The 16,395-nt window shown below is 42.4% G+C and overlaps 1 protein-coding gene across 1 annotated transcript in view; it reads left to right on the top strand.

Annotated features, from left to right (window-relative positions):
- The window catches only part of LOC126334702 (macrophage mannose receptor 1-like), a 71,542-nt gene that overhangs the window by 16,142 nt on the left and 39,005 nt on the right, over positions 1-16,395 (top strand). Inside the window, exon 2 of the mRNA XM_049997207.1 lies at positions 10,311-10,469. Within this exon, the coding sequence (XP_049853164.1) occupies positions 10,332-10,469 (138 nt within the window). The 5' untranslated portion in view covers positions 10,311-10,331. The remainder of the gene's footprint in view (positions 1-10,310; positions 10,470-16,395) is intronic.

Below are 16,395 nucleotides of genomic sequence, written 5' to 3'. Positions count from 1 at the left end.
TGGAGAAATCTTGTGCCCTTGGATGAGCATGGCACAGTAGTTACATCCTCTGTTCGCACTGTTCCTACACAAAACGTGTAATGTAGCCATCTGCTTCTGCTCAGCTGCAGGGAGCGTTGGTCAAAGGCAATGCGAAGAGCTCTTTCGGTCTCTAACTTCATCCTAAGAATGCGAGAGTGCCCTCTGACTCCCATCGTAAGTTACGCACTATGATCGAAGTGCTAGAGGTATGTACGTCGCTGTCTGGTATACTTTGGTATATATGTTCGAGAATTAATAACGAATGAACATACTGCACAATCATCTACTTACATTCGCGATGGCACTCGCAAAGTAGTGGAGGGGCTGTTTAGTGATGATAGAGAAATTGGTAAGCATGCTTTCATTGTCGGTGTTGAAATTACGATAAAACTGCTAAAATTGATCGCGCTATCAACTACGATGCTTACTATCACAGTACAGCGACAGTGTTTTTCCCATCCCAAGAGTCCACTGGTACAATGTTAATTATCAAATAATGTGATTTACATTGTGCAATGCCTAGTTTCCTGGGGGAGTCAATGGGCCAAACGTGTTAATGTCAGTTAAGAATCTGACACAAGCATCGAAGTAGTTTAGGGGGAAAAAAAATGCCAGTGAACAAGGCGTGTTACAGCAGAATAGGCGGTGTATCAAACAATGAAACAGAGTCCCTCAACTGTGACTAATAACGTGTGGGAGAAGGTTCTTGTACAGTACAGGGGATGAAGCTTTACACAGGTGTGTGCATGCGATATCAATCATTGGCCACCTTCTCCAATGGATAAATACCTGTATGTTTAATAGGATCACCGCATATGCTCGATGCCGACATGTAGACGGTGTTCATTTTCGATATATCGGAAGACAGAGATGCGGTAAAAGATCTTTTGTATGAAATTAAAGAAGCTGTTATAGTTCGCAATTTTTCTCTGCTGGATAGCACTGAATAACGATGATCAAATGATTGGGTGATAGACGAGAATGCATCCTGAGGGACACGGATCTGCTTCGATGCTCAGTCTTCCTAAATTTTCCAGCAAGAAACACCATCGTAACTGTTCTTACTGTCGTTGTGTTGCAGCAGCAGGCTTCGTTTGACGTTGACCTTACACATCTTACACTGGTGGCACAGCTACGACAACATGTTCCCACTTCCACCGAATGGTCAAAACATGCCCCTACAGCATTAGCTCAGCTCACTCTGTTTCTACACAGGTTGCAGAATGTGGTGAATATTGCTGTATCCGACTTCTGGGTAAAATTGCTAAAACTGATCTCGCTATCAACTGCGGTGTGTATTAAAGTACATCGCTCCACATCAGTGCTGTCTTTCCAGTTCTGACTATCCGCTGGGTACGCTGTTGATTACCACATAATGACTGACTGACACTACTCCGTTGTGATAGATGCAACTTTGACGGAACGCTGGATATCTGCTACTTGTCGCTGATGAACATGGGATTAAATGTGGAGGTCATCACCTTAATACAGTTGTTTTGAAGTGTTCCTCATTGCTACAGACTCATCCTGTTTCCATATACTGTGATAGCCCACAAATCATTCTACTTATTTTGTTTTTCACTAATACGATGACAGTACATATTTTTATTTGTGCTTCATCTCGCGTGTTGTGAACAATACCTTCTGACAATGGTCAACATTGTAACAGAAATCATGTACATGACTGCAAAATGAAGGAACAATGCTTTTCGAAACGGCGTACCGAGACATCCGCTTCCCCTTTCGATGGGAAGATGAGATTAACTGCACAGGTAATGACCTTCGAATAGTGGTTGGAAACGCTCTACAATACCACACACACTTCCAGTTTCCAAATGTTGCGATGTCTTCCACATTTCTGTCGATGTGAAACAATGCGTTTGTGTTTTATTTCTACCAGCCTGTGGTGTGGTTGCTGTATAGTTTATGCCATGCGAGGTTCAGTTTTCTGTGAGAGCCAGAGGATTGAAACGTCTTAATGTCGGTTTAGCAGAAGCTGACAAAGGTATGGTACAAAAAACAAAGTGTATGGCGGTGTACACTAATTGAGAGTGTTACAACTGAAAACAAATTGTGAAATTGCTTATGAAGGAGCAATACGGGAACCCTCTCTTGTGACTGATAGTCAGTTGGAGATGGTCATCCTATATTACAGGTGATAAACTTTACACCAGTCTGTGGAAGCGACTTCAGTCACAAACCACCTGCTCCAATGAACCCAGTACCTGTGTATTTAATAGGATCGCCATATATGTTTGGGTGATAGACGTGAATGCACCCTGAGAGACACACATCTCCATTGGATTACCTGTATGTAGTTAGGAGGTGTGTTGCAAAATCTTCGTCCCTCCTCGATGCCATGTATGATGTGTAGTCTTCCCAATTTTCCCAACAAGAAACACCACCGTAACTGCTCATACTATCTCTTGTACTACCTCGTGTTGCAGGGGAAAGCTTCGTTTGGCGTTGATCTTACACACTGTACACAGTTGGTGGAGCTATGTCACCATGTTACGATTTCCACCGAGTGGTCGAAGTGCGCTGCTGTCGGATTAACTCAGCTCGTTCTGTTTCCCCACAGGATGCAGAAGCTGTTAGATATAGCGCTCTCCGACTTCCGCACAGATCAGACATAAATTTGGACGATCACATGGTCTTAGCTGCAGGGGCGGCAGGGCAGAGACATAGGAGCAGTTGCAAGATGCAGGGGGACTAAAAACAGCGCTAGAGTTCTTGGTGTATGGAATCCTTAGCAGACAGGTTCTAAAAAAGAAAAAGGTGACCCGTTTAGAGATACGAGAGTGGCACGGATATGATTCACCAGTGCCTGTAATCATTAAAAGACATCTCTATAGGATCCAATGCAAATATGTGGTTGACTGGATAGACTTGATTCTAAATTGGGGAGGGCATTGCTACCTGAAAGTGTAACAATATCAGCGACCATGTGTGCCTGTAGACTCAAGACAGCTTTTTATGCAGGGTGATGGTAATATAGGCGTTATGATCGTGCTTTTTAAACCGTGGTCCTTACGCGAAATGTATATTGTGGGTTGTAGAATCCCTCTTTGGTCAGCTTCAAATGTCACTTATCAATAGTGTTCCTCTAAAATAACATAGTATCCTCTCCATGGATTCCCAGTTGTCCTATTTTGTGAGTGTAATGAGACTGCTGAAAAAAAATTACTCGGCATGCAAAGTCATTCTCATGACCAATTTAATTAATTAGCCTATCAAACTGATATCAATGACGTGCCGCCTGGTGGGTGGAAGAGATGGCTAGGACACCATGGAATGATTCTTGCCAAGTATCTTTTAATGAAATTTCAGTCTCACACCTACACAGCGCGAGATGGGCTCTCAAGATTTGTTTCGTAAATGCTAGTACGATATAGCATCGCATTGGTAAAAGTGTACCTGTCATAGTGTGCAAAACAGCTATGTCCTCTTGAATTATAGCTTCTTGTTGTCAAACGTTAAATGAATGGGCCGACATGTGTGCCAGTGATGTGAAAGATTGTCTCAAATGTTTGTAATACACAAGTGAATGAGAGTTTATTTGCAGACACTGAATGCGAGAAATGCTCTAAGATCGTGTAATTTGTTCAACAAGATGGAAAAAATTGTTTAACATAGATTTTTTCTTTGGTGTTTAAATTCCTGCTTTTTCTTTACTCTGATGATGATTTCGAGATAACCAAGACATTCGGCAGTGATCGGTAGTTTTCGTATCAAAATAGTCCAAGTTCTTTCCGATTCTACGCAGGATGGGCATGTCGCTATTGATCATTTGTGATCGGTAGTGGTACACTTAACTGGACGTCATAAAATAATGACATGCAACTGCGGTCGAAGGTAAAAACTATTCAGATTTTGCTCATAAAACTAAAAGCAAATGGACTTTGCCTATGTTCATAGAAAGAGGAAATTTACTATCGTCATGCATGTTTTTTTTTTTTTCCTTTCTTAATGGTTGCTTTACTATAGGAGTCGAGCTGATGTTAAGCGCAGAATGGCGGGCGACTTCCCTACACTGCCGTCGCTCTCCCTTGGTCGGTATAGAGGTCATTTATCATGCTTCTGAGTGATGCTCGCTTCGTGTTTTGTACTGAAGGCTCTGCGGAAGGGGCTTTCTGTTTCGCAAACAGCCAACTTTTGAAATATCCAACTGGGGCGTCCTTTGGATGGGCAGAGTTATGCTACTTAATTTCGCTTTTGTGTTGGCTAGGACCATCGCCGTAAGGTGGCGGCCACATGGTGGAAGGCCGAGTGTGGCCAGCACGCACAGTGTGTGGCAGCAAAGGGTGGATAGTGGCGTGCCTGCACTGTGATATGGTCAGCAGAACAGCTGGCCGTTTGAAGAAGCATGTGTCCTCCCACCGTAGGTGGATGAAGGGAGGGAGGGGTGGAGGAATGGAGGATTTTGGCAGTTTGTGGACGCTTATCGAGGTGAACGCAGATTCAACTACCACCTCCTCTGCAGTCTTTTAGGACGACGCTTTTCCCCCAGTACATGTGCTGCATTATGACCCGTTCATTACGAGTGCTGGTTTCTTCAGGGCAAATTCGAGGTTTAATTAGAACTTTGACACAATTTTTTTCCATCAGTTGTGGTAGTGTGTACTGGCTTCGATTACCTGTGCTGCAGGGTGGTTTTTGGGCAGGAATCTGTACCAACTTCTGACGTCAAAAAGTGATCGACACTGTGTACTTACAGGCAAAACACGTTTCAAACCCCTCTCTGTCCAATACCAGCATCTCGTCAGTTGGACGTTATTTTCCACCAAAAAGTATAGAGATAGTACCTTACACCCTAGCGTTTTTCCCACCAGCTTGCAGGTGTAGGGTAGAGTTTGTGTGCATCTGTCGCCAGTTTCAAGTGGTATTGCGAAACATTTTTCCCAGCAGCATAACACCAGTTGTATAGTATCATTAGTTTTTGTGGCGTATTGCGCTTTCATACCATCCTTGTGTAGCGCTATCCATATAGTTGTGTAATCTTTGTGATTAATTACGTATTTAGGATCGATCTTTGCATCAGTTTCCCGACCAATATAAATGAAGTACACTAATTTAACCTTACTCTCCCACATCTGGACAGCTTCCATGTGTTAGGGGGTGTACTTGGGCTTGCCATCCAGGAGCACCTGAGTTCATATCCCAGAAAGAGCACTGTCATTATTAATTTACCATCGATTCCAAGTGTTTCTGGTGGTTTAATTGTGTTAAGGGGGTAAACTTGGGCTCTCCATCCAGGAAGCCCAGGGTTCGAGCCCTTGAAGGGCACCGCCATTTTTAATTCCCCATCAATTCCCGGGTGAGGGGTGGGGTGGGATGTCAGCACAGTCCTGGGACAAAGAAATTTTCCGCCCAAATTCGAAATTTCCTCCAGTAGGGTAGGTTGGGGGGAGGGGGAGAGGGGAGGGAGGGAGGAGTGGGGCTGGGGCACAGGTGCAGCTGAGAAAACAAGAGACGTCAGCCGGGGCTAGGGGTGGGCGTGGTCAGGTGCAGGGTGAGCGGAGGAGAGGATGATTAATTGATCAATTTAATTAATTTGCCTACTACTATAATTTATAAAATATTTTTTGTATTCTACCTTCCAGACATTAGTATAACGTCTGGAAACGATACAAAAGCAGTAGCAGATAGAGTTAAATTCTACTAATGGGATGGTGAAAGGTACAATGTATCCAAGAAGAAATGCTTCCAGAGGTGACTTAATGAGTAATTGCAACTTACAGACCTGGAACCAGCAGAATACAGAAGTATTGCTTCACTTGGAAGAAATGTTATTATATGTTGTGAGCTAGTTCTAACTAATGGTAAAAAGGTGAATGCTCTGTAATTAGCCACCGGTCAGAGTGGCAGAGCGGTTCTAGGCGCTACAGTCTGGAACCGCGCGACCGCTACGGTCGCAGGTTCGAATCCTGCCTTGGGCACGGATGTGTGTGATGTCCTTAGGTTAGTTGGGTTTAAGTAGTTCTAAGTTCTAGGGGTAGCGTCTTTGATTCATAATCAAAACGTCTTCGGTCCCGGGTTCGATCCCCGCCACTGCCTAAATTTTGATAAATAATCAGCATTGGCGGCCGAAGATTTCCGGCATAAGAAGTCAGCCTCATTCAACCAACGGTCTTGTCAAAGAGGGCGGAGGAGCGGATAGAGGTTCAGGGCACTCTCTTGTCCTAGGGGTGGGAAATTGCCCCTAAAGGCGGAAGAATCAGCAATGATCAACGACATGAGGATGCAGAAGGCAATGGAAACCACTGCATTAAAGACACGTAACGTGTATCCACAGGACATGTGGCCTGTAGTTGAAGAAGTGTCATGATGATCTCTCCATTGGCAAAAGATTCCGGAATAGTCCCCTATTCGCATCTCCGGGAGGGGACTGCCAACGGGGAAGTTACCATTAGAAAAAGATTGAATAATCAACGAAAGGATAATGTTCTACGAGTCGGGGGGTGGAATGACAGAAGCTTGAACGTATTAGGGAAACTAGAAAATCTGAAAAGGGAAATGCAAAGGCTCAATCTAGATACAGTAGGGGTCAGTGCAGTGAAGTGGAAGGAAGACAAGGATTTCTGGTCAGATGAGTGTCGGATAATATCAACAGCAGCAGAAAATGGTATAACAGGTGTAGGATTCGTTATGAATAGGAAGGTAGGGAAGAGGGTCTGTTACTGTGAACAGTTCAGTGACCGGATTGTTCTAATCAGAATCTACAGCACACCAACACCAACAACGATAGTTCAGGTATACATGCCGACATCGCAAGCTGAAGATGAACAGATAGAGATAGTGTATGAGGATATTGAAAGGGTAATGCAGTATGTGAAGGGAGACAAAAATCTAATAGTCATGGGCGACTGGAATGCAGTTGTAAGGGAAGGAGTAGAAGAAAAGGTTACAGGAGAATATGGGCTTGGGATAAGGAATAAAAGAGGAGAAAGACTAATTGAGTTCCGTAACAAGTTTCAGCTAGTAATAGCGAATACCCTGTTCAAGAATCACAAGAGGAGGAGGTATACTTGGAAAAGGCCGAGAGATACGGGAAGATTTCAATTAGATTACATCATGGTCAGACAGAGATTCCGAAATCATATACTGGATTTTAAGGCGTACCCAGGAGTAGTGATGAAGAGTAGGCTGAAGTTCAAGACATTAGGCAGGAAGAATCAATACGCTAAGAAGTGGGATACGGAAGTTGTAAGGAATGACGAGATACGTTTGAAGTTCTCTAACGCTATAAATACCGCAATAAGGAATAGCGTAGTAGGCAACACAATTGAAGAGGAATGGACGACTCTAAAAATGCCATCACAGAAGTTGGAAAGGAAAACATAGATACAAAGAAGGTAGCTGCGAAGAAACCATGGGTAACAGAGGAAATACTTCAGTTGATTGACGAAAGGAGGAAGTACAAACATGTTCCGGGAAAATCAGGAATACAGAAATACAAGTCGCTGAGGAATGAAATAAATAGGAAGTGCAGGGAAGCTAAGACGAAATGGCTGCAGGAAAAATGTGAAGACATCGGAAAAGATATGATTGTCGGAAGGACAGACTCAGCATACAGGAAAGTCAAAACAACATTTGGTGACATTAAAAGCAACGGTGGTAACATTAAGAGTGCAACGGGAATTCCACTGTTAAATGCAGAGGAGAGAGTAGATAGGTGGAAAGAATACATTGAAAGCCTCTATGAGGGTGAAGATTTGTCTGATGTGATAGAAGAAGAAATAGGAGTCGACTTAGAAGAGATAGGGGATCCAGTATTAGAATCAGAATTTAGAAGAGCTTTGGAGGACTTACGGTCAAATAAGACAGAAGGGATAGGTAACATTTCATCAGAATTTCTAAAATCATTAGGGGAAGTGGCAACAAAACGACTATTCACGTTGGTGTGTAGAATATATGAGTCTGGCGACATACCATCTGACTTTCGGAAAAGCATCATCCACACAATTCCGAAGACGGCAAGAGCTGACAAGTGCGAGAATTATCGCACAATCAGCTTAACAGCTCATGCATCGAAACTGCTTACAAGAATAATATACAAAAGAATGGAAAAGAAAATTGAGAATGCGGTAGGTGACGATCAGCACGGCTTTAGGAAAAGTAAAGGCACGAGAGAGGCAATTGTGACGTTACGGCTAATAATGGAAGCAAGGCTAAAGACGGGTCATATACAATATGTACAACAACCAAGAGGGAATAATAAGAGTGGACGATCAAGAACGAAGTGCTCGTATTAAGAAGGGAGTAAGACAAGGCTGTAGCCTTTCGCCCCTACTCTTCAATCTGTACATCGAGGAAGCAATGATGGAAATAAAAGAAAGGTTCAGGAGTGGAATTAAAATACATGGTGAAAGGATATCAATGATACGATTCGCTGATGACATTGCTATCCTGAGTGAAAGTGAAGAAGAATTAAATGATCTGCTGAACGGAATGAACAGACTAATGAGTACACAGTATGGTTTGAGTGTAAATCGGAGAAAGACGAACGTAATGAGAAGTAGTAGAAATGAGAACAGCGAGAAACTTATCATCAGGATTGATGGTAACGAAGTCAATGAAGTTAAGGAATTCTGCTACCTAGGCAGTAAAATAACCAATGACGGACGAAGCAAAGAGGACATCAAAAGCAGACTCGCTATGGCAAAAAAGGCATTTCTGGCCAAGAGAAGTATACTAATATCAAATACCGGTCTTAATTTGAGGAAGAAATTTCTGATGATGTAAGTCTGGAGTGAAACATGTATGGTAGTGAAACATGGACTGTGGGAAAACCGGAACAGAAGAGAATCGAAGCATTTGAGATGTGGTGCTATAGACGAATGTTGAAAATTAGGTGGACTGATAAGGTAAGGAATGAGGAGGTTCTACGCAGAGTCGGAGAGGAAAGGAATATGTGGAAAACACTGATAAGGAGAAGGGACAGGATGATAGGACATCTGCTAAGACATGAGGGAATGACTTCCATGGTACTAGAGGGAGCTGTAGAGGGCAAAAACTGTAGAGGAAGACAGAGATTGGAATACGTCAAGCAAATAATTGAGGACGTAGGTTGCAAGTGCTACTCTGAGATGAAGAGGTTAGCACAGGAAAGGAATTCGTGGGGGGCCGCATCAAACCAGTCAGTAGACTGATGAACAAAAAAAAAAAAAGTTCAAGGGGACTGATGACCTCAGAAGTAAAGTATCATAGGGCTGAGAGCCATTTGCAGCATTTGTGTAATTAGTCACTTATTAAATTCGATTTCTCTTAAAACTGCACATTGTTAAGGATTCGTAAGCAATCAATCTGAAATAGATTCCATACAATAATATGCCATAGTACGAAAATGTTGAATCCAAAGATATACTCAACATATATTCCAGAAATCATTAAGCTTCTTTTCAAGTGCTCACCATATTTTCAGATATGGAAAATTGTAGCAGTTACCTTTGGGGACTAAGAAACGCACTGCACTTACGTGCTGAGAGATGAAGCCCTGTTAAAGACATATGTCGGGAAGAGCACAGAACCTGAAAAATGTATCCAACGTGGCTAGAGGTGAACATAATATTAAACCACAGTTCAGACAGTAAAATGCGGGTAGCACAAACCACCCAATGGTTGACAGTGAATGAAGATGGATTGTAAAGTATCATATCGTATTTCATATGGAACCAAGTATAATGAACACCGTCAGATTATTACCTTAAGAGAGCAGGAGAACTATTTTTATCAGCTTTCGTGATGTATTTTTGAAGTGCAAATGGAAGAATTTGACATGGTAACTAGCACTTGATGTCATATCAAACTTAATAGAAAGGTTTGAGCCCACAAGTGAAGAAAAATTCCCTACAGAATTGTTTGCTTTTAAGGCAAAGGGGAAATAGGACGCTCGGTTTCCTGACTGCAGGTGCAGGTTTACTTCCACTGATATTTGCCTTGCTCCTATGGCAGCAACATCTTTGGCACTCTTCACCCTGTGATTGCAATTGTTACGCAAGCGAATTGGATCTACAAGAATAAAAAAATAAGCGATCCAAATTTTGAGGAGAATATGATGTCTGTAGTCTACGAACCAATACAATAGCGCCTTGGGCAACTCCTCTTCCCTTCCTCCTGGTACTAGATCCCATTATAAATATAAACAAATACGACCTGTGTTCGTGCGGTACCATGTGCTGTAACTTAAATAAGTAAATAAAATTAGCGTTTTGCAGTCGTTGATGGTTTTGGTTGTTAGTTTAGTAGAATTACAGATGAGATGGCAAAGAGTACGTGTGCTGTTGCAGCGGCAGGAATTAGTGGGTGAGATGCAGCTGGTGGCGCTGTGTGCGGTGCTGGTGGCAGCTGCAGTGCCGGGTGGCCTGGCCGCCGTGGACCTGTTCTGCGGCTGCCGAGTGCAGCACCACCAGGACTGGAGGTACGCCCTCCACTGCACCAGGGAGCAGGTACTGTATTGTACAGCAATATCCTCATAGATAACAGTAAGTAAGTGAGGGGCTCACGCATCAGTTATGTACTGTGCGCGTCTCACGTTTATCGTTTGAAATCTTAAAAGTATATCCATAGCTATCAAAAACTGACAGTCTCACATGTTCAGGGATATACATAAGGGGGCATAAATCTACATGAGGCTAGGAGGATTTATAGTTTCTACTCCGAATTAAAAACGTGACGCCCGGAAATCTGTCAACGAAGGATTATCAAATATGCACGATTGTGAAATTCATTTTTTAAAAACCTCATTAAAAAAAAGGAATGTAAGCGAAGTGTATAGTTTTAACCTACAAAAACGAGTAACTGTTAGTTATTAAACAGAATAGTAGGGATAACAGTATAAAAAAAATTAAAAGTGTGCAGCGCGAGTCACGTAGGACGTAACACCCTTCTTATATCGTGAACGGTTCCAGATATTGCAACGAGGTTACCGGCAAGGAGTAGTTCGCTAAGGGGAACCGTGGCGGCGCGGTTCTTTCCGTCCCCTTACGACGGACCTGCACCTACCTGTGAACATCGTCTCAGCAGATCATCAGTAGGGAAGCCGAGTGAAACCTACTCTACTTCGATGTGAACCAGGTTGCAAATAAAGTCACTTTTCTAAGTTTCGGGAGAAAGTTTTCATATGAAATGAAAGTTTGGAAATTTTGTCCTCAATTAATATATTCTGAAACTTAGGTGAACAAGTATCACTGCCAAGCCCGTGCTAGTCTTAACACGGTCACTCACACTCCCTTTCACTCATGTTAACAAGTTTATGATTTTGCATTTCCAGAAAACGTAATAAGTACAAAAATTCTGATTGTTTTTGTCTGATAATGCTCGCCAAATATTAAGTCTGGCGGTACCAAATGCAGTCACAGTTTTTAACCACCGACCTGCTCAATACTATATATATGTCTTATCTCGTCGGAAAATTCACTTAAAAATTCCGAAATTTCAACACACACATCGGAATAATTCTGCCGTCACTTTCCAACACTTTTGATGCATGGAACACTGCTAGATCCGGCAACTTATCATTTCCATCGGAACTACTACTGCACACGTGCGATCTCTTTCATGGCTAGGCTTCGACTCCTCCCTAGAATACTCTGTCTTCTCTACCAGCTGAGAAAAGCGTGCGAAGGATATTACTTTACCATTGGTCAGTTTTCTCAACAGCCAATAGCAAAACAACATTCTCCCGCGTCAGTCCGCGCTTTTCATCAATAACCAATGGCAAAATAGTAAACCTAACGACTGCACCTTTTACCGACGTAATTATCTAATATTCTGAAGTTTTGTTTACCTCAATTAACTTTCCCTTCACCATAAACTTACTTTACAAATCTATTCTCCAAAAGTCCCCTTTGTTCATATCCATACTTCTTCGAAATGTTCCCACATTAAATCCTACTACATAACTCGTTAAAAAATTTTCTTCATGTTATCATTAATCCACACTCACGCATTAATACTGCTAAAACACATTTATAACATTTTATATACACAAAAGACGTAATAACACTTTATGAAAATACTAAAACAGTTTATGAAAAACATTGTATTACTTTAGTGCACTCTACTGGGCACAATCGTAACTAAATCAGTCCCCTATCCAATACTGTCCTCTATCGGCTGATACTAAACTACGTGTGCATCCAGTCTCGCCGTCACCATCTGTCACTATCCAGCTCTGAGACACATTTCCCACTTAACCGCCTCCAAGGCAGGATCGTTATATGGCGCAACGCCTCAAAACATACTTTGATATGCAAGAAAGTATCTCATTTTTGTATCGATAAGTATATTACAGTGAGGACAAAGTTTTAAATAGAATGATATATTTTTAACGGCATCCGAAAGCGCTTGAAAAAACGAGTACAGTGGTATAATGCGTGTTAGTTTTGAAGTTGGAACTCCAGGAAGAATCCAGGAAATATTCTCAAACTGAAAAGCTAATAGCACGAAATCGTCTATTGTGTTGTTAACACGCTCATGTCAGCCTACGTCGTTGTATGAAGCCTTTTGACTGTTTACCTCTTTACACTGCAGAACTAGCAGGAACGGTGTTAGCTATCGGCAGGTCATTCCTGCTTCAACATCTCTTTCATGCAAACATGTACACCAATATGGAGATATTAGACATGATACTTTCATGCAGCGAATGCTGTGGAAATGGTAATGGTAAAGTGCCTGACGAAACTGTAGTTGTCTCCACAAAAACCTAGAAAAGTACACACATTAGAAATAGTTTTCCTAAGCACCACCTGTTGCTTCAGAAGCTATCATATGCCAGAATCTCATACACAAAAACTGTAGCTCATCCTTTGTCTATGACATATAGAAAATGAGTTTTATCAGCGTAGGCCCGTCGTGCTGCATATAAGTACAGAGCCTTGCTTCCATGTGTAACGCGTATCTCAGACTCTTTTGAGAAAGCTTTTAACGTAAATGCTAACAAGCGCTATATCACTGTAACTGCCGTTCCAAGAGCTAACAAACGCAGTATGGAAAGTATACGGTTGCATTTTGAAAAACCATACTTGCTTCAATATATAGGTTGATACCAGATTTCAGAGCGTTGGACATACAAAATATTAGGAACTCCTCGCCAAACTTCCACCGTTCAGGAAATAAAATGCGTCTTAAGTGACTTACCGTCTGTATTACTTACCTGTAAAAACTAAATTTAATTAAAAACCGGGTACAATACTGCTCTGTGAAATCTGTTGTAGGGTCAAAGTTTTAAAAAAGATCAATATACATAACTAACTTTTTTAAACGCCAGTTACGAAATAACCAGCAGTGACGTGCAAAGATCAAGAAAAAGCTAACCAATAAAAAACGTTAGCATGAATTTGGTGCAGTTTAACTGGAACCCAGATATCTAACGCTGTCGAGGGTTGAATATGTCGGACTGGTATCCGTTACTAATGGTTTAGTGAAACTTTCTTCTGCCGCAGGACTACTAAATTCTTTTCTGGATTGAACTAATTTTTGACACAAATTATTTTGTTTAGTGTACAGACTCATAACTTAAGAAGCGTTGTATTGTAGGTTCTCTCTACGAATTTCACAAGTATTCAAGGTTTCTGAAGCTTCACCTCAAGAGATGTGAACTGCAGACTTTTCTTCTTCGTCGCTGTCTCTTTCAGGAACTGGGTTTAAAACACTGTGTAGTATCACACTAAATTTCTATCACTGTCGACCCATCAAAGATGTGAACAACCATGCATGAGCATCGCCTATTAGACGGAGGAGGTCCGACAGCACATTATTTCCAGTCATTCCACCAGGAAGGAGGTACACGGCTCGTCTTGTCTGTAGTTCAACCATGCCTAGACGGTCAATACCGCGGTTTGATATCGTTCACTTTGTTACGTTGTGCCAGGAAGGGCTCTCAACAAGAGAAGGTTACAATGGTTCTGAACACTATGGGACTCAACATCTGAGGTCATCAGTCCCCTAGAACTACTTAAACCTAACTAACCTGAGGACAACACACACATCCATGCCAGAGGCTGGATTCCAACCTGCGACCGTAGCGGTCGTGCAGTTCCGGAATGAAGCGCCTAGAACCGCTCGGCCACCATGGTCGGCCAACCAGGGAAGTGTCCAGGCGACTCGGGCTGAACCAAAGCGATGTTGTTCGGACATGGAGGAGATACAGAGAGACAGGAACTAAAGATGACATGCCTCGCTCAGGGGCCCAAGGGCTACTACTGCAGTGGATGACCACTGCCTACCGCTTATGTCTCGGAGGAACCCTGACAGCAACGCCACCATGTTGGATGATGCTTTTCGTGCAGCCACAGGACGTCGTTTTACGACTTAAGCTGTGCGCAAAAGGCTGCATGATGCGCAATTTCACTCCCCACGTCCATGGCAAGGTCCATCTTTGCAACCACGACACCATGCAGCGCGGTGCAGAAGGGCCCAACAACATGCCCAATGGACCGCTCATGACTCCCATCACCTTCTCTTCACCGATTAGTGTCGCATATGCCTTCAACCAGACGATCGTCTTAGACGTGTTTGTAGGCAAACCGGGCAGGCCGAATGCCTTAGACATGTTGTCCAGCGAGTGCAGCAAGGTGGAGGTTCCCTGCTATTTAGGGGTGGCATTATGTGGAGCCGACGTGCGCCGCTGGTGGTCATGGAAGGAACCGTAACGGCATTCGACTGGATTCCTATGTATATAAATTTATGATACTCCGAGAAATGGTATCGTACTCCATATCGTAGCCTAAAAACAATTACTGTAACTCTCATATTTCAGGTACCTTAGAAGCTTTGTTACAAACGAGTACTGTGCAAAAAACTACTCATGATTTTTTTCTACTACAAACAGTATCATAAAAGCATCCTTTGCTTGCAGTACTGGTGTGAAAACAGCTGATAAATATATCAGTGACCAGTCACCAACTGCGGCAGGACTGATGTCTGCAAAGGGCAGGTGTTCACCATCGCCGGCCGTTGCGGCCGAGGGGTTTTAGGCGCTACAGTCTGGAACCGCACGACCGCTGCGGTCGCAGGTTCTAATCACTCCTCGGGCATGGGTGTGTGTTGTCCTTAGGTTAGTGACGTTTAAGTAGTTCTAAGTCTAGGGGACTGATGACCTCAGAAGTTAAGCCCCATAGTTCTCAGAGCCATTTGAACCATTTGTTCACCAACCTCTGTCAAAGCGAGATACATATAGTTCTGCAAATATGGCTAAGTGTTTGTATAAATGGGTGTTCTCTGGCTTCCCTTGAATGCTCACTGGTTACAAGGTAGCATGTGCATCATACTTGCAGGGACATGGTTGATAGTAAGCCTCGTTGCACAATGACGAAACGCATTGTAGTCTCAGAGGATTGGTTGTAGTGTCCACAGACGTACAGACAAATGAGAGTTGGACACGTCTGTGCCGGCCGCTATGGCCGAGCGGCTCTAGGCGCTTCAGTCAGGAACCGCGCTGGTACTACGGTGGCAGGTTTGATTCCTGCCTCGGGCATGGATGTGTGTGATGTCGTTAGGTTATTTAGGTTTAAGTAGTTCCAAGTCTCGGGGACTAATGACCTCAAATGTTAAGTCGCACAGTGCTTAAGCCATTTGAATCATTTAACACGTCTACAGCACGGTTTTCCAGTAACACTATAGACTATTGAGAGTTGGATACACAGTGTTGAATTAAGTCATAAGTTTTACTACAAAAGAAAACTATTAAATTTTCAGTCGTAGCGTCTCTGTATAGTTAACTGGCAGTATATTTCTGTTTAGCATCGAAGCTCACTTCGCTCATCTGTCTTATTACTTTAAGGTCTGAAGAAAAAAGTTGAACTTGTTGTCCACCTTTAAATATCTAAATGTGAAGGCCGTGAAGGAATAGATGGGCGTTCTTAAATTGATGAAGTCGAAGTCTTGATGATAATCTTCCAGGCATTTAAATGAAATTATGTCTTTAAGAGGAATGCGCCATCGCACCCACTAGAATTATGTGTTACCAAGCGCAACTTCCACTTCAAGAAAATTTGTCCAGAACTATTTAAATAAACATTTTGTATTTAAGAATAATACGCCACAGATCTCGTTCGAAGTATTAATTTCTAAACGTACTTTGGCCAACAAGGAAATTTGCCCACAACAGTTTAAATAAAAGTTTTGTATTTAACAAACGTACTCGTCGGTGCTCTTTAAAATGAATTATTGTTAAGCGTAAACTTAACCAACAACAGAAATCATCAAAAACAATTTAAATACAAATTGTGTATTTAATAAGAATGTAGTACAGTGCTGATTCGATTTACTATTTAATAAGCGTAAATTGCCACACGCGAAAACTGCCCAGAGTTTTAACCTTAACAGCCGTACAAATAAAATCAAGTACGTTTAAGAAATGAGACGCAACAC

This window comes from Schistocerca gregaria, chromosome 2, assembly GCF_023897955.1.
Source record: "Schistocerca gregaria isolate iqSchGreg1 chromosome 2, iqSchGreg1.2, whole genome shotgun sequence".
NCBI classification, from domain to species: Eukaryota; Metazoa; Arthropoda; class Insecta; order Orthoptera; family Acrididae; genus Schistocerca; species Schistocerca gregaria.
Note: the sequence above shows the minus strand (reverse complement) of the source record. Positions and strands in the feature narration are given on the sequence as shown.